Genomic DNA, 23,484 nt, shown 5'->3' on the forward strand with positions numbered 1-23,484 from the left:
GTGTGTTCTCACTCAACAATGTTCAAATCAAATGTATTTGTATAGCCCTTTTTACACGCAAGCATGTCACAGAGGGCTTCACGTACGCCCATAGAACTGCCCCTCAACCAATCTAAACCCTCAAGGAAGACAAGGAGAAACTCCCAGAAAAACTCCAACGGGAGAAAAAATGGAAGAAACCTTGAGAGGAGCAATTCAGAGAGGGATCCCGTCCTCCAGAGACGATTGGTAAGAGAGAGGAGCAGAACACAAGCTAAACATAGTTATACACTGTCAATGGGTTTTGAAACACCAATGTTCCACTACAGAGAACCATAACAGAGCTAGCCAGTGGAACAGCCACATGCCTGTGTGATGCAAAATGACTCAAGGTAAATGTAATGTGTCGGTGGATCATGGTTTATGTGTGTGTTGGTCTTGCGGGCCAGGCACCATAGAAACCGGCGATGGTTGTGGTCGCTCAAGCTTGTCTTCTAGCCCCTGTGGCACTGGACACAGTCCGACCGTAGCACCGGTGAAAAGGAACACCGTGGGAGAAGGAGAGAGAGGCATGAGCGCAGAGGAGCAGATGGAGATGCTCGCAAGGAGCAGCTGAGTCACGTCGAACAATCCTTGTTTATCTGAGGATGATGGGCTGAGATGAGAAAGAGGGGACCTTTCGCAGAGGGGAAATATCTCTGTCAAGTGGGATGGATGCTTCCCAACTGAGGAACATGTTTTGACTGGGGGGAGGGGGTGGGGGGGGGGGGGGTCTGTGATTGAAAACAGAAAATGGATCTGGTGGACCTGGAAACATTGAAAATAATTACAACGCGAACCGCGGCTAATCATTTGGTTTGACAGACGGAGGCACAAAGACTCGTAATGGTTTCCCAACAACGTGTGGATGTACGTGGGTCACTGCTTGAGATGAATGCAGATCCTATTTATTGCCTAAGGACTGTCTCCATCCTCATCTATCATCTGCTCACACCCTGTGGAGGGCGCATGACTCAGGTCTCGTATACCCGTACGAGGTGAGGCGCCGACAGGGAAACACCTTGACACCTCACTCGATTTATGACTTCATCTTCACTCTCGCTGGCACGAAAACACCTTGCGCGTTGCACACTCTGTCTGAGGGAGGGGGGGGGGGGGGCAGGGGGGGGCAGGGACGGGGGGGGGCGTGCTTGTTCATCAGACCACAGGGGAAGCGGGGATTAGGACTGCGGGATGCTCCTCAGATGACTGGTGGGGAGATGTCTCCCGTTGGTGATGTCATTGTTGATCCTGCACCGGTGTTTTTCCTCCTCCCAGGCCTGCGTCGGCAGCAGCAGAGCTGGCACATGGCGTTGCTGTTGGAGGGATACATCCTCTGCCAGAGAGATGCGGTTTGGAGATGAATGAGACATGGGAGGTCATCCAAAACTCCAAGGCTTACAAAACATGCTTCCTCCTCTCTCTGTCGAGCACATACACACACATGCAAACACACACACACACACACAAGCCAAGCCCATCACTGTTATTAACAATCCCTTTGCTGCATGTGTCCCTGGAAGTTATATATATATATATATATATATATATACATATATTACCGTAGAAATAAAGATAGAACACTGGAGGACAGATGAAGATTTTTAGTGTGTAGGCTACACAGTACTAAATATTAGAAAAATGTGGTTTGGGTCTTAGTGACAGTTTGATGGAGCAGACTGCAGACTGTGTGTGTATGTGAGTGCAATTACATTGATGGACAGCCATGCGTGTTTAGACCTGTATTTACACCTCTAATTGTCATAACTAGCCTCTGTCTTACAGATGTCATTAGTGTTGAACGTCATCTGTGGATGCAATCTGTCTCAGTTTGCAGCCCAGTGTCTGCCAACAGAATGATCTGCTTTCCCCTGCCAAGGTTAGTTCAGAGGATAGTCACCCCCTGAAGCACAAACACAGTAACAAACACATACAACAATAAGGTCAACTCTGCCCATGGTGTTATTCCTCCCTGTGTGTGTTGCCATTACTCAAAAGGCAGACCTAGCAGTCGCTTGTTCTGTTGAAAGTCGGACAAGTTAATAAATAGTGAGTATGACTTTGGTCCCGTGTGGCTCGTCCATTCAACCAGTCTTGTGCCCACAAACCGTCAGTGTCCGCTCTAATACTTCGGTCTGTGTTCTCCACTGATTGTTAAACACAAACATACACTGAAACTAGATACTGCTAATGATCCCGAATACCCCTGTTTAAGATCTCCGTTCCTTCAATCTTCTTTTGAAAATATGTAGTTCTGAGAAAACCACAGTCTGGCCTTAAGTGATGTTAGATGTGAAGAGAAACAGGGAGGTGGGGGGAGATGGGGGGGGAGGATGGCGTAAACATCCTAGTTGCTATGGAAGTTGCTATGTAATATTCCAGGAGACAGAGCGCTGTGGAAACAAGTTTACAATAGACCTGTCGAGGAGTCCATGCATGTGCTCACGTGCGTGTGTCTGTGTGCGTGTGTGTGTGTGAAGGCCCACTTGGGATGAACTTTCTGCCACTAAGGAGGTGGGTAAGCAGAAGAAGACAATACCACACTCTGCATGTTATGATATTTAATTCTGTCTCTACTTTAGAAAAAGCTATAAATAAACCGGGTAGAGGTCTACCTAATTTGACATTACTACACAAGTAAGCTTGCATGCAAAAAAAAACTCTTGCTCAATCAAAGATTACATACAGACATTTACTGTGTCCTGCAAAGTGTATAAATATATTTCGGCCAAAGGGACTTCACTCATTTCATCGCAATTATCAAAATTGCACATTCTTGTTTTTCTAGACATGTTGTGCCCTCTCGCCTGTTTCAAAATATCCTGTTAAATCATGCTGGTTCTTTTGAAACTGAAATAGCCAAGCGTCAGCCAGACTCACCGGACCATTCTCACTATGACTGTACAGTCTAAGATACACACGCACACCCCAGCACACACACAAACACACACTGAGACTCTCAGCTCTGACCCCTGACCTCTCCCATCTGACCTAAGACCAGAGTCTGTGGTTGTCAGTAAAGACACGCCAGGAAGGTGTACCAGAATGCAACAGCAGCAGGGGGTTGGCATCATCTTGGGGTTCTTCTCTTGGCACATCTCAAAACACCGGGCAGAAATACCACCTAAACACACACATCTGTAAACCTCTTAAATCGCCCGACATTTAATACTAACACATGCACACATAAGCTGACCGAATCCCATTAGTTCCCGGGGGTGCGTTGTACTCCAAAGCTCTCCTCTCTCTCCTCAGAGGAACATAGCTGGGCTCAGAGGAAAGCCACAGCTATATACACAGATTCTCACGGTGCTCCAGGGACCCCTGACCTGGAGAACAGCACTAACAGAACCACATTCACAGCCACAGCCAAGACCAGCATATGGGCTGCCAAGGTCAAGAGGTCGTCCAGGACCAGGCCAAGGTCTATAGGTCCTAGAGGTGGGGTTCAGTCTGTTTCGGGATGCAAGTGATCGTTGATGCAGTGCCCAGTTCCTGTGGTGCCCTGTGAAAACAGATCTGCAGAGCATGGTGCAAGGCCAGTGAGGGAAATACGGACCTACTACACATAACGAAAATCATGTGTGTGGTTTTATGAAGTTAGAAAGCCCATAATGATGGCGTATAAAATTATTCTAGCGCCATGAAGTTTGATGGTTTAGGGGTAGAGATGTAAAAAAGCCAACTTTCTCCCATGAACTCTTCTGGCACTCATATAACCACCCTTGATTTTGCAATATCACCAACCTACTCCCTTCTCTTTCTCCTCCTTACTCTCTGCTCTATCTCATACTCTCCATTGCCTACCTAAAATAACCTTGGTTTTCTGAGCAAGTTTTTTATGCTGGCTTGGCAAAGTGCCCAACTCTGTTGTTTCTTTTGCTGTCACTTTAGAACCAGGAAGACAAAGGGGTCAGACAAACAGGTATTTACAGGACTGACAGGTACAGGACTGAGAGGTACAGGACTAAATGGAGGACCCAAAAATGTAGCAGTTCAATTTCATTTTTGCATCTTTCACATGGTGACTCCCTCAAACACTGTCAACCAGAGATATATCTGTGATTAATGACCTGTGTCTTTCTTGCAAATATTGTAAAAATTGTAGACTGGATTAAACATCGCTAGAACTCCAAGGTTGTAACTCCTAAAAAGACCGTTTTGAATCATTTTAAGTGCATCTATTTTAGAAGGCATACAAATAATATTCACATGTCTATAATTCACTCAAAAATGGGTATCACGTCACTGCTCTTTTTAGTTGGGTGGGTTTTGGAGAGACGCACTCAGACCAACTTTAAGGACCTGGCCTGGTATTACCTGTACACTCCTGTCCTTTCTGTCTGTCTGGCTCCCGCTCAATGAATGTGCGCCCATAACAAATCACGTTCGTCTGATTGGCTGTGTGTCTACAACTCTCTCAGCCCACCCACTGTTTATAGGACGTCTCGTACATTACTTCCTTCCTTGCACTGAGAAGACGATCTTAACCGAGAGAGAGCTCACCATGGCAGCTAATAACGATTACAGGAGCTACTTGCGGAACCCCAACGATATTGAGGGAGGTCAGCCACGCTTCCACCATGCGCAGACCTCGGAACCGACATACCGACCACTTCTGTTTGGAACGCTTGCTGTAATGGGACTGCTACAGGTTGCTTCGAGTGTGGCAATATTGTTGCACTTGACAGGTTATCTCCATGAGGTAAGGCACGTTAAAATCCCCCTTTGACCGTTCGGTACTGCGACTTAGTTGCGGATTGTGATCTACATGTCAGTATTAACTTTATATGCCTACATTCAGATAACTTTTGTTTTCAACTTAATATATAGCCTATATATAGTCGGTATACCGACTTATTGTTGATGCCGGATGTTTTTTCAGTTGCTATTTCGTAACAATTTCCTTGAATACTTGCACAAACAGAACCACATGAAGCGATGGATTGAAGTCAGGGTTTGAAGTTTTGCAGGTTTGCGGAATCATGGAATGGCACATTGTTTCCTTTGAAGCCTGCGGTTTAGGTGTGTGCCATCACTTTCTATTTAAACACAGGCTGCTTTGTGAACCATGGAAGTGACAGCTCTGAGAACGTTTCCCAATAACATAATTGTTAACGCCGGTGTTTTTGTTTTGTTTGTGTGTGTCTTTTCTTTGTTAACAGATAGCATTGATGCCGTAGAGATTTTCCTCCGAGATTAGGGGTTTATTCCCCAGCGGTCCTGTTGATCAAAATAATTCTATATTTTCAGCATCTTATTTATCTCTACGAAACAGAGGAGAAAAGGCAGTATACGGTCATGCATTGTATCTTGTTTGTAAAACGCAGATGTTTGTCTTACATAGATTTATGTTGTTTTGTGTTTGTATACTTTGGGTCACTCGCTGTTTACTGAAGTGTGTCCTTGGCAGCACCGGAGAATAAACAGCTCCGACTTGGCCAGTTTCAGATACAGACCAGCTTTGGGAGGTGTTTTGAGCAAAGAGCTGAGAGAGGAGTGCAGACCCTCACCAATAATATCAACAGTGGCATCAAGCTTACTTCTCCACTCCATAGAAAGTTTAGACAAAATGATACTGAGCCCAGACAAAACTACACTCATGCTGCCTGATGGTGGTTTTGGAGTTGATTGATGTTTGGACAAAATGTACAAGGACACAAGATCTCAGTACTGTCAGGGTGCTTTATAGTGCTGGGATATAATGAAACCCAGATTTTGTGTGTGGTGTGTGTGATTTTGTGTTGGATGGGTCTCAGTTTGTCGGACTAATTTGACACAAACATAGGGATGTGTAACAGGAGCTGGTTATGAACTAGACCTCCAAAAGGAATCGAGAAAGAGATGCAGTGCAATTGATGGGACCAGTAGTATTAGTAGTACTGTGTTGGGGAAAGTTAGATAGCTCATTAGAGGGATGGTTTTCCTTCCTATGAACAACCATTCCAAATGTCGTGATCTCTCTGTCATGACTGATTGTACAGATTTTTGTTGTTCTGAAAAGACACTGAGCTGTAACCTGAATATATCTTCTCTGGTCGATGACAGGTCCATATGCTTCTGCTTAGGGAATGAGTCATAGTTTTATTAGGAACCAGTTTGAGTATTGGCTGGGTACCAGCCTCTGCCATGCACACCTGTGGAAGTTAACAGTTATGGGAGCAAGAATCTGCATTCCAGAAAGGTTTTGGCATATCACCATTTCTCAAATGGATTTCCTTACCAGCAATGGCAAAAACGGCTTTCCTGGTCAGTTTTTCTGTCTAATACACTTTCTCCTCCTCCCCACTCCCTCCCACCCATAGGTGGGGTGTGCAGAGGTCCTCTGCACACAATGTGTCTGTATAGGGCCATGGGATAGGGATAAACGTATGCTAGAGATGGACATGATGAATATGGGACATGATGGGTGTTCATATAAACTCTGAAGAGTTCCACTAAAGGTTCTGGAGCAACAACGGAAACATTTTAATACAGCAGTACATGTAAGAGTTGAGAAGTATTTGTAATGGATTTAGTGTTCTTTTTCATGTAGCCTACCAAACCACCACCGCCATCCAAGCCTCTCATCCTTGAGTAGATGCACACTTCCTCGTGCACAGTGAGACGGTTGGCGGCTTGGCTATAGTTTGGTACAGAGAAAATAGTTCTCCATGAAACTGCTCACAACAAAGTCTGTGGATTAATGTGTAATTTCTATTTTTGTGGTGAACTGTCCCTTTTACTTATCCCTTTTTGTTTCTGTTGCTTGACAATGATCTAATGAACCTGTCACTGAAAGAACTACTTTACCACTTTTGGAATGTTTTCCTCAAAGTGCGTCCATGGAGAATTTGTGAGTAGACAGTATCTCTTCTCCTGACACTCATTTTTCTGCTTCTCCCACCAGGTAGATCTCTCCTCAGTTTCGCATCGACCAATGGAGGTAAGTTGACCCCTGCATCATCCCCGGTGACACAATCACAAACCTTTGGATTGGTGGACAAACTTTAAACTATGCACCACACCCATGACAGTTGCATATTTTACTTTTAAGAATATTTTAAAGTATTTCATTTCCTCATCACTGGTAGACAAACACTGCACTATGAATGTTGGCTTGTGAGAAGTTGTGTGTAGTTGGCAATTAAGTTAATTAGTCATTTAGTACTGCAAGTGCTAAAGTATATTAATCAAAAACAATATTAACCAAACTTGTGTCGGAGGTTTACAGTCCTTTAGTCTAGTTATAAAGAGAAAGAGAGCTCTACAAGACCTGGTGAACACAGTATAGGTGTATCTTTAAAGCATGCCCTATTAGTCTACTAGTTGTAGTTAGCAGTACTCAGTACACTCAGATACTACATAAGTGCAACAAATCAGCTCTCCTCTCCATTGGACGACATCACTTTTTGGTGTTTTTGGTGCACACTGTGTCCATCTTAACCTCAGTAACCTTGGTAACCACGTGCTCAGTAGCAGTGGCACAAACGGAGCGGTCACAAAGGAACGCTCCATTGTTTGATAGTGGGGTTTTTTTGGAATCCCTTTTTTGGAACCTTTGGCCACTTAATTGGCACACATATCCCCCTGCACAAGCAGAATCTTTCCAGGAAGTAAAACAACAGAGAAAAGAAGACTGCTTTGCTTTACTTTGCTCGCTGTGTTTTGTTTCCCATAATTCAAAAATTCCCTTTGAAATGATGTATTTGTATTTGCCCTGGTTGCCCCAGCGGAGTACTAAGAAAAACCACCCACCCTGCCTGGGACTGAGCGACTCATTGTGTTGTGAGATCCGATATGTTTCCCAGGGAGCAGTTTGAGCAGAACTCAAGAGGTTTATGAGGTGTCAGGGTGACAGGTCCGCTTGGCCCGAGTTCTGTTGTGATAGAGTCTGTCCCGGAACCACTGCAGGTCCTCAGACAGATGAGTGGGTGTGGTAAAGATCACGCATTACTTTGGATGTGACGTTTGTCTTATTTGGCTTTGTCAAGGGCCCTTTGATGTGAGGTAGGATGTCCAGGCCCAGCGAGCAGTCCTCTCTGACTGCTCTAGGTCTGGGGCAGGGTCTGGGTCTAGGCATAAGGTCAACACAGAACACTTCAAACAAGTGACTCGTTGTTTTCCCCTGTTACTTTCTGCAGCCTCTTGAGCAATGTTTTAAAGAATCATATCACGTGTAGGATTTGGTTTATTTCATTCGAAAACGCTTCCTAGAGAAGAGAGAGATGAGGCAGCTCTTGCTGACAGGGCAGTTGTTCAGATGTGGTAGAGAAGGCCTGGGATTCCAGGTCAGTGGACTTTGGCCTGTCAATGATATTCATTAATCTATAACTACCTGGGAGAAAAGACAATGGATTTTTTGTTTCAAGAACTTGCCTTCAAGAATCTGCCTTCACAGCAGTCAGTAGACTGCTATTACACTAAGGGCAGACAGACAGTTGAACAGTAACTATTCCTGCGACCTAGTAGAATGGTATGAGATGCTGGGGTTTGTTTGGGATCCCAAATCAGGGATGAATCCCACCATGGTCAAGCTAGTCGGATGATGTTTGTGATTTGTCCAAGCCTTGGCAAATTGTTTTGGATGACACCTGAGGCGATTTTTGTCTTGTTATAGACAAAATATTTTATTTTTTATATTTATTCATCATTACTTCATAATGATGCAATATATATATAGTCTGCAGTATACTGTATAACAATATTTTTTACTTGTTATAGGATTGTGCCACAGCAACTTTAAATGTGTTTTTGAAGTGTCTCAAATTAGAAGAGTTCTATCCAGGCAGTATTTATGTATGTGCTTTCAACAACCTGTATGCAGACCTGTCCATTCTGTTTTGTTATTGTAAACATTTTCTCTGGGGGTGTAAATTGGTCTGAAATGATTTGAAACAAGTTGAAACACATACACTATGTTCTTAAGATTGCATTTTTGAATCATTCATCTCTCAAAATGTTCCCCTATCAGAGAGATTCATTTTCAAACCAGTTTAGTGAGATCAAGTATGTGTAAACATGCCCGGAGACAGTGTTTGCCTCTATGGGCTCGGTCTTGTCTCCTGTTCGTGTGGAGGGTACACTATGGATATGTTTTTTCCATCAGCCATCAAACAGAAATATCACCCTGGGGGTTGATGCCGAACTTTAACCGTGCAAAAAAACACGAGAGCAGTTCCATCTCCTCACGTCAAACAATTGAAGATCCTGACCACAGTGTCTGGTGTTTAGAGCTTGGGGTGGCTCAGAACTTTCCAGGGAGAACAGTGCTGAGAACTGTGGGAAATCGATGGAAGCATAGACACGTATACTGTACATGGACTTCCTGTGTCAATTACACATAGAGACAAGAGAATGTTACGTGACAGGTTTAAACTTTGAGAAACAGCCTATTGTGTCCAAAGAGAAATATTACAGAGATATTTCTATCTAATGTGTGTCACGTGCAATTTGAGGCCAAAATGTTGTTCAACAATTGGATTGTCATTGAGAAGCATGCCTACTGATAGTGTGTGGTTTATTCATGTTATGTAAACCATGAGTCTGTGGTGTGCACTGTCACTCTTTTAATGACCATGTCCTGTCCCCACAGGAAGTGCAGACAGAGCCGATCATTGCAGATGCACTGAGGAATCCAAGGAGAGGCAGAAGGTGCAAGGCCCAAGCAAAGGAAGGACTTCCATTTGCCCATCTACCCATCATCTACCCCATCAAAAACACAAGTAAGTCCAGAACTATGAGGACAACAGACTTCATACAGTCCCTGATTTGTGATTTGAATGGATTTAACTTCTTAAAATTTGGGAAAGGATGATACTCATCATCTTCCGCTACTGTCGTCATGATTCCAGACTCAAAGGGTCACATAGCGATGATCCACTGGGACCAATCCGAGGGCAGCCTGGAGAGGATGAACTACCACGACGGACGCCTCATCGTGGAGAAGGAGGGCCTCTACTACATCTACGCCAAGACCTGCTTCCGCTACCTCGAAACGGAACAGGAGACGCCCGTCAACATGAGCAACCTTCAGCTCATGCAGTACATCTCCCATGAGAAGCACACCTCGCAGAACGGCACGCCCGTTCAACTGATGAAAACAGGCAGCACCGTGCACTGGGACGACACCCAGTACAACATGTACTGTGCCCAGCAGGGCCTGGCTACGAAGTTGAAGGAAGGGGACAGCCTCTATGTGGAAGTGTCCAATATCAGGTTTCTGGACCCAGACACTCAGGGGACGTACTTTGGGGTGATGATGTTGAGCAATTGCGAGGTCTGACCGGAGGGAGGATGTGCTACTGAACGTAAATATGTACATCTTACTGCAAATGAACCACTGAGTGAGCACTTGCTACATGCAAGAGCACTGAATTTGTTTTGTTGATATCATATATATTTTCGATTTGAGATCTTTTATTCTACATCACTCTTCATCGGATAGTTTCATTCTCTTTTGTAAAAAAAGAGAAACAGGACTTGTGGGTATTCAGGTGAGGTGTGAATACCACTATCTACTCAATAAACCCTTAGCAAATCTCATCTGAGCACAATTAGTTTAGTTCAATAGCATTTTGATATATTTGAAAAAGGCCATCCATTCCATTTGAAAAAAATTATCAAGAGCAACATTAAGAATGCTTGTATACTTCCCCTTGCTTTTTGTAAGAGCGCATGGATAACTTTCTCCAAATATGCCAGACCTTCAGTGGAGAATAAACTGTGCTTGTTTATCACCAAGTTTCAGGAAGTCATCAGTCATATCTAGTAGATCCAATAATAGTTTAGTTTACTAAACGTTGTCATGGTTATAAAAACACAGCTGTGACTTAATGTTCCTGGTAGTGGGTGCTGGTGAGTAGACAGCAGTCTGTTTCTCAGCAGTAGCCTACAGAGGCTGCAAAAGTAAAACATTTGAAATTCAGCAGTCAGCTGTTGCTTGACTGAATATTTGCTGAACGACGACCAGAAATGGATTTGTGAACAGTTGCTCTATAGTACAGCACAGTTCCGTGACATAGTACTTCACTGCTATTTCTGTTTTCCAAGAAAATATACATTGCACAGTATATACATAATTGCATTGGTTGTGTCCATATTTCACTGGTAAAATCTGAACTACACCTTGGAAGTGTGAATGGCACATCATCTGGATGTCTGATGTTTTGGGATGTTTTTGTCCCTATTGCAGTGGTGTCCACCTCTGTACCCAATGTAAGTACTAATCTGATGGGAGTACACAAGCAAGTTATCAATACATCAGATAGCTGGACTGTCTGACCAAACAAGCAAACAAGAAGAGAGATTATTGTCTTATGAAACTAGTGGAACCAAATCGACTTTGGATCCATCTTTAATTTAAACCTCCTTTTTTTCATTTGACTCTTTACTGAGGTAAATGGGAATATGCACAAAATGTATTTATTTATTAGATGTCAGAGATGGATCATTGTTACAATGATCAGTCAGCTGTAAATCAATATTTTGTATTGCATTTTGCAGCACTTAGATCCTTAGTAGATGCGCTTTTCCATTGAAACACAGGGGCTCAATATTAGATTAAATATTTATGTACATTTGTTCTCTGACAATTCTGTGTGCTCTTGCCTAGCGAAAGCAGAATATACTTTTCTTGCCATAAGATTGTAGCAAACTTACAGTAAAACATTTTTCATCTTTGTATCTTTTTTCGTATTTGTTTATTTATATCAGTTTAACAAATAAAACAATTACTTTTCTAAAAAGTTTCACTGTTAATTATTATTTATTTTGTGGTCATTTGAACATGGAGCGTATGAAAGACACAGGCACAGTCATTCACATTAACATACTTAGTAACCCATCCATCTCTACCCCCTGATACACAGCCACGATCTCACTGAGGTACCGCCCCTGTATTGTACAGCTAACTCAGAGCAGATATCTGGACCACAGAGGAACCTGGGGAAATTCAACTAAAACAGATGAGAATAAAGCTGAGAATAGTATACCAATATGTACTGTATTGTGTGCAGGGAATATGTGACCAAACCACTAAGAGCCATCAATGTGATTTTCAGCAATGGATTTTGCGAGAGAGGGAGAGAGAGGGAGAGAGAGAAAGTGTGCAAGACAGAGGGAGAGAGAGAGAGAAAGTGTGCAAGACAGAGGGAGAGAGAGAGAGTGATGATGGAGATCAGGGGAGCTAGTACCATCCAGACAGTCCCCCTATTGTGTGTTTTGGGGTTTTCACAGTCTCATGGTCTGGCAGTGGTTGGTGTTCACATTCATTTGAAGAGACCTCACATGGATTCCATAAGGTTTCTCAACATGCTGTACCCTGGGTTGGAGGCAGGATATGAGAAATGTTGGAGGCTGGAGAAGGGGAGGTTAAGGGCTGGAGATGGGGAGGCTGGAGATTGGGTGGTTAGAGGCTGGAGTTGGGGAGGGTTGGTTTTTGGAGATGGGGAGGTAAGAGGTTGAAGATGGGGAGGATAGAGGCTGGATATGGACCATGTTGGAAGCTGGCGATGGGGGAGGTCAGAAGCTGAAAATGAAAAGGATCGGAGGTTGTATATTGGGAATGTTGTAGGCTGGAAATGGGGATGGTTGGAGATGGACCAAATAAATAAAAGTTCATATGGAGCTGATCAATTTCAACATTGTTCACAGATGGAAAGCAGATATATTCTTCAGTATTATGTGTCCTAAGAGCTCTTAGGTTGCATTTACTGTCCATTGCATTCATAAAAATCACCAGTCAAAAAGTTACGTTTGTTCATTCAGGCAAAATGTTGTACTGGAAGAAAAATAGTTTGAGCTGAAAACGTTTAGAACTTCACAACCAAAGTAATAAATTCAGATGCACGTGTACTAACAATGCTCTTAGTATTTCATAATCTTGGCCAGCTTCAGGTTAGTTTTCTGCAGAAATTGGAGTTGCGTTTCACAAGGCTAGTTAGCTGACATTTAAACATTTAAGTATACACTGTTGAGTTCCACAGTGTGCCACTCTTGAGAAGTGACTCAATTTTTCAGGGCTTGGCACTGAAAGAAACCATTAAAATATGTTATGTCAGTAGACATTGTGCCAAGCTTGGCACAAAACACACAGACACACACTCCCCATGATACAGGAAACAGCCCCCTTTTGGCAAAGATGGAGAATGTACCGGCTTATTTTATTGTTCACATATGTAAAAACACAAGGGGCTGCATCAATGAAAGGCAATGGTTTCAACCAAGACATGTCAATGTTAAAATGCAATTTCGCATGAACTACAGGACATAAAACCTTTTACAGATCCTGGCCAGTAAAAATAACTATATTTGCTGACAGTAGTTTTGCAACGCCTATGGTTATCAGGCACTGGTTATTCTGATTATCTGTTGACAGGTTATACACATGATGACTTATTTCTTACTTTTATCCAAGAGATTTACTTTTAAAGGATCAGTTTTGTTCATTCTTTTTTTTTTCAAATAATTTTGGGGTAAATAGTCTGTCCTAACTAAAAGGTGGAGTTTTTTATTATTATTATAATTTTAATTATTTTCACAAATGAGCAGAGCCAGTGGCATTGATACAGAACTGAGTGCCATTAGTGAACTATGGATGCTTGGGTTTATTAGGTCCTGCGGTTTGAAGGAAACAGCTCAGAGAACTTCAATTTACGGAGCAGCTGGTATCTTTGTTATGCACAATGAGGTTGCTTTGCAGTTCGCACGCTTACACATTTTCCTCACCCACGCGCGCAGATGTGGGTGGACACAGAAATATTGTATGCACACTTCACCTACGCACAAAGACCTACACACACAGAAACACACACAGTCCTTTGCTGAGTCAGCACTGTTAACTATTTTTACAAGCTAGGCTCTCGGCCTTTGTCTTTGCCCTAATAGAACTGAGACATTCTTGGCAGTTTGAAGAAATAGATTATTTTCACCTAGACAACCTAACATTAGTTTTATAAAAAAAATGAAAATGAAAAATACAGTAAGATTTACAGGACCTAGTGTAGACGTATGGGCGTGCGGCAGGAGACGGTCATGTTTGAGCCTGCATGAGTCAATGTCAGCCATTAGGGTGCCTGTCTGTACGTGGAAACAGACAGCGTCAGTAGACACTGACGTGGACACCGGGATTTCAGTTTGCAGTAAGATTACAGTATTATTCAATGAGCCGATGATATGTTTGGGTTGCCCCCCTTATTTCTGTTCTGATCCCGTGGCTCCTTGTGTTCAGTTCTCGGACATAGACCTAAGAGTATTGTACTGTAGAACGGACACACCTCAGGTATTGTAACGGGACCAAGTTGGTAGAAACGAGAGCACATGTGTAACTACACAAAAATGTGTCTTTTATTTTATCTAAAACCTCCACGTAGGAAACAAAGAAAAACATAAAGGAATGCAAGTCAAATAACTGAAATAAATTAAACTTACTAATTGAGGTCAACTAAACAGAACAGAAATCATAAGATGGCTGAACTAAAAGAACTTAACAAAGGAATATCTGACCCTCTTGAACAGATATGGGGGAAAACCTTTACATAACAATTACCACAGACATACCTACTTGCAACTAGTATCCAATAAACACCAAGACAACAAAGAACAAAGAAACAAAACCAACTAAATCCAGCAATTCATATTTATAATAATACTAAATAGTGTCTTTCATGCCTTTTTCTTACCTCATTTTCTGATGGGTATCACTAACCCAAAAGCAACTGGAGTCAATTGAAACATTAATTATCAATAGAATTGTTCTTATCAGCTCAAGTCATCAATAATCACACAATGGGAAAGAGAAGACTAGTTAAATGCAGATGTCAAGATTTAAAACGTTCACAGTATTTCACCACACCCCTTTGATACTGCCCTCGATCTGGCCTTCAGCACCATGGACAGCATGGTTAGGAATAGTGTGTGTGTGTGGGGGGGTGTTTGTCTGTGTGTGTGTGTGTGTGTGGGGGGGGGGGGGGGTGTTACACAGAGGCATGGTGGACCAGATCTGGAAGTTTGACAGAAGACAAGACGAGAGGATTTCATACAAGTCTCCAAAACACTTTTCCAGATGCTTCCAGATACATGTGTTTATTAGATTCACTACAGTGACGGCCAGTGTCTGTCGGCAGCACATCCATCTCACACAGCACAGCCCATTTGAGGCTCCATGCAAGAAAGAGTTTCAGAACAGTTACGGTGTGTGAGGAAAAAGGGCCATTCACAAATTCAGGTTATCAGGTTTTTGGACCTACTGTACCAGTAGATGTAGCAGCATTTATTCTTCCAATCTCTTTTCCTACTAAGATTAAAAAGAAGTCGAGGTAATTAGGTCGTTCACGGCTGAACTGAGGACCCAAACGCATGGCACTCACATTTTGGTCAAGTTGAACTTTTATTGAGACAGAGAGGATGGTTGAAGTTGAGGGTGGCTGGTGGAGCGAGGTACCGGTAGGAGGAACGGAGGATTGGAAGCAGTGATCTGGTGGTAGACAGGAACAAGCTGCTAGAACAAAAACAGGCTTAGAAGACTCCATCCCAGAAGGCCAAGAATACAGACGTGAGGTCGATGATTCAACAAACTGGCGAGTAGTGGATGACAATCCAGGGTTTAAGAGCTGTGGTGTTGATGAGGGAAAGAGCCGCAGGTGAGTTGAGTTACCGGGAGGGAGTGAAGAAATGGAATGGATGACTGGACCAGGAATAAACAGACGGAACAGACTAGAACCCGGCCTGACCTAGGCCGGGGACATGACATAGTCACAGTGTCAGAAACTGGAGAAACAGAAAAACATTCCAATCTCCATCCATTCACAAGAGTCTCTTTCTTAGATCTAATTGAGTTGACATGATGTATGTACGGATGTGAACCGAGGCTGCCGCAGAGAGGCCTTGTTTGGGACAGCCCGGGGAGCCACAGGGGCGTCCAAACATCATCTCAAGAAGACAACATTGACATTACAGTAATAAAGAACAGCACAGGTTCTGGTTTAACACACACAAACGCGTACACATACACAGAAACACACATACATACAAAACACCTGAACACAGAATCACATACACACACACAAACACACACATGCATGTGAAGACACACAGAGATACACACATGAAGCAGGTTTACGATGTAATTACGTGGGTCAGGTATCAACCACTTGAATGAGGTGAGCCATGTTGCTAGTGAGCAATGAGACACACAAACACTCCATGAAGTACCCTTCATCTGAGCTCAGGATCTCAAATGAGGGAGATAATGAAGATGATCATTGATATGAGTGTGTATTTGTGACTGGGTGTCTTCAACCAGTAACTAATAACCAGTTATTTGTGTGTGTGTGTGTGTACAATATGTGACCTGTGAAAAAGTAATGGCCGCCAATGACTCACTCTAGGGTTGTGCCAGGACAATGTCAACATGAGACCTAAATCGGAGTCCGCTCCCAGACATCCCAAACCACCGGCAACAACAAGCAACACACCCAGACTCAAGTCTAGCTGGAATGTCATTCATATGGTCCTGATTTCACCCCTCCCTCCCTCGCTCCCTCCCTCCCTCCCTCCCTCTTTTTTCCATCCTATGAGGAGAGGTTGTCTTGTCGGCTCCAGAATGAGGCTTGGCTCATTTCCAGCCGGTTCTTTGCTTGCACAGACAGCTGCCCACCAGCCACATGCAAAGTCGGGCTTTTTCAAATTCTGCTAATCTGCTCTTTCCGTTAATACTTTGGGAAACTTTAAGACTTCCCGAACATTGGCATTAGCAAGCTGCAGTGGCTGTGCAGCACAGACTGGGCATGCATCTGTCCTCACAGAGAGACAGTGAACGCCACTTGTTTTGTTTGTTTGCGGAAAGCAGGGCGAGATTTCATGAGAATCGTGCAGAGCGAAACGATGTCAAGGCCAACCCTAGACAGAAAAGGCCACAGGACGAGTTTCAATTGTACGTGTCTTCGACACGTTTTTCATACTCAAGGGGAATCGATATCACCACACCTGATCTCGGTCTAATCTATGTCAAACCAGGCCCATGTCAGATGCACTCCTTATCGTTACAGCTGTGATGCTTATCTACTGCTCCACAGCAGCTCCACTCCTCACAGCTAAAAGAGGGGTTTTCTGGCAGTTCCATCTCTCAATAAAATGACTGTGACACTTTTTTTCCATGAAAGTGATGCTTGCAAAGCTAGCTGCATCTGATATTTGTGTCTGTTGGGCTGTCAGGTCGATTTCACTCGAAAATCATTTGCAGTGCTCTTCCGAGATGTGGTTTGTAATGGAAGGCTGAGCCAAAGATGTGTCTGTTTGTATACTGGTAGCATTCTCCTTGCTAACAAATAGTCTTGTTTACACACGCTAAGATGTGAGAACACACAGTGTTAGTGAGGCCTTCGAAAGCTGAGGATGATCAGCTTTAGAAACTCGACGATGACTTCCAGTATCAAGCTTTTAAGAAGCACCTTTAAGAATGGTACAGGTCCGACAGGTCGGATGGAATGTTAAACTGTTCAGACTTCCGGAAAAGAATGCCTGTAATGCAATAGACCTAAATAAACAAGCGTTCCACAGATCCACAGAAAATCAAGATCCATGACAATTACCAAGTGACACATTGTTGAAATACAATGGCAGCTACAATTAGTGTTCTGTTTTTTCAACATCTCTTTACCCAGCCATTTCCCTCTGACACTCATTTACCAACCCACAGTACATATTCAGTTTAATATAAAGCCTTCAGCACACGGCTAACTGGGGACAGAATAGGTAAAATATTTACTTTCAAAGCAGACAGAGGCAACCTTTCTCTTGATACATTGTTGTCTGGTCTCCACATAACATATACATCCAGTACAGTAGAGCCTGCAGTCATGCACTGTGATTCCAGGTCAGGCAAAGGATAACTGTCTCCACTTATCTCCAATATCATCAATTACGGTTAATCAAAACCAAACCAATGTCTTTGGTTTCAAATGAGACCAAAGAGCCTGTGACCTGAAGGGATTTGATGGTGACCCAGGGTCATGAGCTCCTGCGTCGGGAGCGACACATGTACAGAGGTTCTATCCTGGGGTGGTTGTGAACCTTCCCCTGTTGACGTCCTGATGTTGTGATGTGGTGCTCCGGGCAACCTCATTGACCCAGACGACTTCTCTCACTTCCTGTCATGTGAGAGACGGGAGACCAAAACAGCCAATCATGCAGGGACTGTCATCCATTTTCAGAAACCAGTTCCCTGAAACCACACGCGCCTCCATGAAGCAGATTATTCCAGATGTCATGAACAATGAGTGTGTCCTCTGCACTCTGTAGATCTCTCCTTTTCGTGGATGTGACGGAAACAGAATGGAGACTGCCATTTTCATTATTGTGTTTCCCCTTTCTAAAATCACATACCATCAGATGATCTTCACTGTCCCTAAATGGCATTACAGTATATACTCACTAACTTGTTTTCGATTGCCGTTAGTTAGGGACAAAGGGGTATTAGTTGTTCCTCTCTCTGATGTGAACGATCAACTGAATGCAGTTGATAAACTTCTCTCACATTGTTGTCATGTTGTTATTATTATTAGGGCAAATAGTCGTATTTGAATGTCTTACCAGACTTCCCCAGAGTACCAGTGGTTGGTGATGTCACAACCCACTCAGAACACTATCAGCTCCTGATCCTACACACTACATACACAAGACGGGGTAACTGTGCCAAATTTCCCTTTTAACGCAAGATTCTAGACATGGAGTGGGCTCAACTAAACACCGTACTCACAGTTGGGTTAGAGAAGAGCTTTATGATTATTAAGACAGGTGTGATCCTCATACAGCATTAGACACAAAAATACATGCGGCACACAGAGAAACACCCCCCCCCCCCCCCAAAACACTTGGAAATAATAAATTATACATTTTAGCCCTTTTCATGTCAAAATAAATGACAGAATCAACTCTATTAGTCAATTATATTTTTTTGCGGGTGTCAATTTAAATGTAATTACTTACTTGCTTAATTAATTAATTAAAAAGTATCAATAATGTATTATATGTAATAGAATTAACATTAGACAGTGATCCAGGGTCATGTGGCCTCCCCCACTTCCTTCCTCAGAGAGTCTCACATAAGGTTTCAGTCCATCTCAATCAGTCTCTCTTGCTTCCAGAACACTCTCACATCCTCACATTCCAGTTTTCCAAATACTGGGAACACTGACTGTGCTGGGTCTCCAGCCTTATGTCTTTGTATTGGAAGGACTGACATCCTTCTCTCAGTACTTTGTGAGAGCCTGATGGAAAAACCTTTCTTCATCACACACACGCACACGCACACACACACACACACAAACAGACACACACAAACATTTGCCACTCACTAGTTACATGTTGTCTGGCAGTGACCCTGACAACCGCCCTCAGGCAGCAAAGGCAGTGTAGGTGGGTGTCCCAGTGGGGCCTGTTGGCTGTCCACCAGCGGTCGAGTGGTGTTCCAGACCATACGGCTGGCCAGGGAGTGTGGTTAGATAGGGGGATTGGCAGGATTGGGTGTATCCACCGAAACCGTGTGTCACAGACCACCTGAGAAATGAAGAGCGCAGATTACGTGACGAGGAAGCCATGCAAAACTCAATACAAATACAAAATATCTTCGTATGCTGTATATGATTCCTGACATTTCGAAAAACGTGCTGTTTCCTTGGCGCACAACTGCATGTGAACATATGTATGTACAGTATCTCTATCTTTGACTCAACCCCTTCTCTGTTTTGTAGAATGCCAGATGACAGGCGTGGGTTTACTGTAAAACCAATTACAGTAACCATGCCAAGATTCAGAGACCACACGAACAGAGAGATACACTCGCTCTTTCACACACACTACAGCACAGTATACTTTGTCAGTACATATTGCAACCTAAGCACATACTGTGGCACATTCTCATGCAACTGAACCAACCACGCACAAGTGGAAATGCACACGCACCTTCACACACTTAGAGTATAACCCCTCATGCTGTTTCTCTGAGGCTAAACGAATGATTCAAACCCATGGAGTTGAAAGAGAAGATAGCCCTCTCATTGTGTCTCTACATCATGACACACACACAAGCACACACGCACACTCAAACACGCACACACACACACATACTCATTGAACCACAACACAGGATATGGACCTGGTGGGCATGTAGGCACAAACACTTAGCAGACCTACTCCTACTATATCTTATCTGCACGCAAATACACACACACAGACACACACACACACACATACACGTACACAGACACACACACACACACCCACACAAACACACATGCACAGAAGACACAAGCACAACAAACACAAGCAATTACAGTACCCATGCAATTATGGAAAACGCACTCACATACTATGCATGTTGTCTACACACACACAGATGCTTGCACACACACACACACACAAACAAAAAATCACACACAAAGAGAAGTTAACCAGCATCTCACCTCCCAGAAGCATCTGTCCTGGTCAGTTGTGTCATTTACAGGATAACCCTGTCATTCTTTCCACTGTGGGAGTGGGCTGGACCAACTTTGGTCTCACAGTCACAGTATCCTCTCCAGCCAACAACACACATGCACACACACACACACACGGACACACACACACACACACGGACACACACACACACACACACACTTCATGTTCTATCTGTTATAACACAGTTGAATAGGTTGAAAGGAAACACAGGACCGTCAGCCTACAATTCCCAGCACCTCCCAAACTCCAGCACAGACAGCCAAGGTGACATGGTGATTTATCTTCATCTAAATGAGTACAAATAATGTCCCGATTACCGACCCAAGAGCAAGAGTTCACATGTATGGGGTATCTTCCACTCGTCACTCCCTTTCCTAAGCCATCCTGGCTCTCAACAGGCCTTAACCCGGTTTGAAGGATGTTTATTGAACATGGGTTGTGGGCTTGACATTTCCCACAGAGTTGTGCACATTATTTTTATTATCCACCGCAAAGTCAAGTAAAAGGCTGCGTTCAATCAAACAAACCACTACATGGGTTCTCCTTCACCCCAGCCCGGCACACACCACTTCAGCTTGAAGTGCAAATCTGGCTGCAGATCAAGTATCGTTAACGTTGTTGAATGCCGTGGACTGCTGACCTTTGCTGATCTTTCCCAGTTGCTAAGTTGCGGAGGGGGATGTATAAGCAACAGTTACAATGGAAGGGGGAGTGAGTAACTCTTCGGTTGAAGTGTTGAGATTGTTGAGAGCAAAAGGTCACAACAAAATGCATCTTCAGATAAGTTCCTTTTACATTTCCTGTGTTACTTCCCGTGTCAGCTCCCCTGTTAGAAGAGGTTATGAAATACCACATTCTGTTCATGTAAGTCAAAACTGAGACCAGATGCATATAGTGATTGTTTTGATTACAAGTGATGCATTCGTGCAGTAGACCAACATAACTACTGACTGTGCTGTAACAGGTGTAACAGCTGGGTTCTAGAAGAAGAATAAAGGAATACTGTGTATGTAACGGTAGTGTTAGGTTTACGGTGGCAATATCTTTTTAGGTTTTTCACAAACCGAAATTTTCCATAAAATGAGAGCTTTTAGTCATGATTTTTTCTTATGGTAAGCTAAGGCTTCTATAATATTACAAAATACATATAAAAATATACATGATCAAAAAGACAACGAAATTCTGCAGTAGCTGTCAATCCATGCCAGTAAGCATGCTGGTGAGATATTGACAGCGATGACCTATTCCAGTGTCCCTGACGGTGTGTTACAGCAAGGAGCTTGGTGGTAGGGAGGATCAATCTAGGAAGGCCTTGAATCCAGCTTCAACACTGTTTCTGGTAAGATGACCCACAGGTCTGGGAACCACCCTACATATTTGACTGTGTGTGTGTGTTTGGGGGTGTGCAATGCATATCCCTATTCTGAGAATGACTTCAGTTCATAATCATAACTGTGGGTGTGCTCACGTCTGTGTTCCGGGCAGTCGGTGAAGACACGCACACATCCTGAGTAACTTGCTTTCCCGAGGTGTGGCCATAGATAGACTTTTGATCGTAATTTCAATCCAATAACAACCTCCTCAGCATGGTCTGGATGTACAGAGATTGTTGTGTCTTGGACACAGGTTTAATTTTCAAGTCAATTAAAGGTGACCACATGGTATTGGATAGCAAATACTTTGGAAACCATAACAAACATTACAAAGGTTTACAACACCAATTCCCAGTCAAGGAGAAAATAAAATGCTTGACTAGAGGATTTTATTTCGAGATTGTGTGTGTGTCTCCGGACTTCAAGCATGACCGCAAACCACCGTTTGTTTGGATGAGCTGATTATGGTCACACACACACACTCAGGTTTATTCTAGTTACCTGGAATAGATTAACTAGACAGTAACACACAGAGGAATGGAATGAATGGAAATCAAAGAGAATCAACGTCTCATCTCCACCACTGACAGTGTGAGAAACGATACAAAATCCACTGCTCCATGTCCACAGCTATGCCGCTACGCCGCAGAAAGATATACATCACAATTACACTGCTATATCTATGATTTATTGTATAATTATGGGATGCTGTTGAGTAATCCCAATGCTTGTCTTTGAGCACTGGACTTGGACAGACAGACAGTCTTAGGAGACCTGTTTAAGTAAGGAGACCATAATTACTGGCCCTTGTACAACACACTCTTCTGAGAGAGTGGTGCAGTGTGTGTGTGTATATGTGTGTGTGTGGTGTGAGTGTAGCTGTGCATGTGTGTGTGTGTGTGTGTGTGTGTGTGTGTGTGTGTGTGTGTGGTGTGAGTGTAGCTGTGCATGTGTGTGTGTGTGTGCGTGTGTGTGTGTGTGTGTGTGCGTTCGTGTGTGTGTGTGTAGCTGTCCATGTGTGTGTGTGTTCCCCAGGCTCCTGGATTGATTAAGCTGGTATATACCAAAGTATTGTTGGGAGTTCAGTCTCATCAGTGGGGACACTACTGAGACAAGGTGACCACAGGCTCGGTCAGGCGATGGTCAAGTTGTGGTCAGGACACGATCCTTTGGAATGACAATATTAAGTCACTGAGTTTGTTTTGAGGGATTGTTTGGAAAAGAGCAATCTGAACTGAATTTTGGGGTTCATTGACATTGTACACTGTTAATTGTTTGTGATGTTTGTTTGTGATGTCTTGAAGGACTTAAAGTGGATTTTTCACGTGCCGTATCAGCATAATGTAAACACAACAACTCAGTGTGTGCGACCAAATGAATTGGGTGACTGTGTGTATTCCATCAGTGTTTTTCAATGTTTGCAGCGGCAGCGGTCCAAATGGTCTAGTTCTTCAGATGGCAGGACTTCCAGCACACTGCCAGCCTCCCTCCATCTCTCTGAGCATGACTCAGTAACACCAGGGGTCGGAGAGTTACAGTAAGACATGTTCCGCTTCACCCTGGCCTTTAATTATCCAGCTGTCAGCTCCCACTCGACCACACACACTCCTGTCCTGTT

At 43.4% G+C, this 23,484-nt stretch overlaps 1 protein-coding gene across 1 annotated transcript; it reads left to right on the forward strand.

The window, feature by feature from the left end:
• The first annotated feature begins 4,466 nt into the window (after positions 1-4,466).
• tnfsf11 (TNF superfamily member 11) lies at positions 4,467-11,744 on the forward strand. Its single transcript, XM_047047714.1, has 4 exons — positions 4,467-4,723; positions 6,908-6,943; positions 9,593-9,722; positions 9,852-11,744. Exons 1-4 carry the CDS (start codon positions 4,526-4,528, stop codon positions 10,280-10,282), a joined length of 795 nt encoding a protein of 264 aa, XP_046903670.1. The 5' UTR covers positions 4,467-4,525; the 3' UTR covers positions 10,283-11,744.
• Positions 11,745-23,484: the final 11,740 nt, after the last annotated feature.

This window comes from Hypomesus transpacificus, chromosome 23, assembly GCF_021917145.1.
Source record: "Hypomesus transpacificus isolate Combined female chromosome 23, fHypTra1, whole genome shotgun sequence".
NCBI lineage: Eukaryota > Metazoa > Chordata > Actinopteri > Osmeriformes > Osmeridae > Hypomesus > Hypomesus transpacificus.